This window comes from Pterocles gutturalis, unplaced genomic scaffold, assembly GCF_000699245.1.
Source record: "Pterocles gutturalis isolate BGI_N339 unplaced genomic scaffold, ASM69924v1 scaffold38720, whole genome shotgun sequence".
NCBI classification, from domain to species: Eukaryota; Metazoa; Chordata; class Aves; order Pterocliformes; family Pteroclidae; genus Pterocles; species Pterocles gutturalis.
This window is the reverse complement of record NW_010142140.1, coordinates 1-1,111: the sequence shown is the minus strand read 5'-3', so window position 1 is coordinate 1,111 and position 1,111 is coordinate 1. Positions and strand designations below refer to the sequence as shown.

The window sequence follows — 1,111 nt, the reverse complement described above, 5'->3', positions numbered from 1 at the left end:
CACGCTCTTCCCACCCTCCCCAGACGGGTCCATGCCTGTTAGGAGACTGTAACTCGAAGGAGTTTTTTGCACTTGAACGGCTTAATTACCAATCCATAATATATCTCAGCCTCGGTGCTCTCACTGCGCTGACATTCAGCAAAAACACCTCCCAGTGCCAAGCAGGATTTATGAGGCCGGGAGTCCTGTGTGTCTGCCGGGCTGTATATCTCAGACCAACCCTTCTTTGTTGCAGGCAGCAATCATAATTAACCAGGGCTTTCCGTTTCAGTTGGATATGCCTCATTAAAGGTCACTCGCTGGTGAGTGACTATTCCAAAGGAAATTTTCCCAGGCGAGTGCTCCACTCCAGCAGACAGAGGATGCCAGCAGGCAAAGCAGGCAAAGAATCACAGACCCCTGCTCTTACCGTTACATTTCTATTGTTATGTTTGGCTTTGCAGTGGAATTAAAGCTCATAAATCTGGGACCTGATCTGAAACAAGGCACCTGAGGCTGAAGTTCCAGAAGGCACAGATGGGTCCCACCAGCGTATGGGGCAGGTCCTGCAGGCAGAGAGGGAGAAGAGATGACACAGCTGTGCCCACGCTGAGTGCAGAGTGATGCTGCTCACTCACGAGGCTGCAACGAGGTCTGTCTGCACAGGGCAAACACCTCCCTGGGATGGGAGTCAGGGTGGGAGACACGGGCAGGGGACACCCCGAGTCCGGGAGCTCCGGGGGCCCTGAGCCGAGGCTGGGCACAGCGTGGGGGTCAGGCTGCGCAGTGCCGCTGGCGGGGGGAGCACGGCCCCTCCTGGGGGTACCTGGACGCGGTGCTGCAGGCGGTAGCGCACGGACGTGCTCATGCGCAGAGCGGAGGAGATGACAGCGGTGCCCACGGCGGTGCGCAGGGACCTGCGGGGAAAGCAGGCGGCTCACAGGCACGGGAACACCCAGATGTGCTCAGAGAACAGCATCTCACATTGTCCAGAACAGCTGGAGGGATCCAGAGCCACTTCTGGAGTGCTGCAGTGCCACCAGCACAGGGCCTGGGCACCTCAGGCTACCTGGCAAAGGGACAACGACACCCCTCCCCCTGGAACGGCAGGAGGGGACCACACCGATGGGGC

General features: G+C 58.6%; 1 protein-coding gene across 1 annotated transcript in view; it reads right to left on the bottom strand.

Annotated features, from left to right (window-relative positions):
* LOC104469677 (probable G-protein coupled receptor 144) overlaps nucleotides 1–896 on the bottom strand; it is a gene marked incomplete at both ends in the record, with an annotated part of 5,698 nt that extends 4,802 nt beyond the window's left edge. The window contains 2 exons of the mRNA XM_010084272.1: nucleotides 490–545; nucleotides 806–896. Coding sequence (XP_010082574.1) covers nucleotides 490–545; nucleotides 806–896 — 147 coding nt within the window. The remainder of the gene's footprint in view (nucleotides 1–489; nucleotides 546–805) is intronic.
* Nucleotides 897–1,111: the final 215 nt, after the last annotated feature.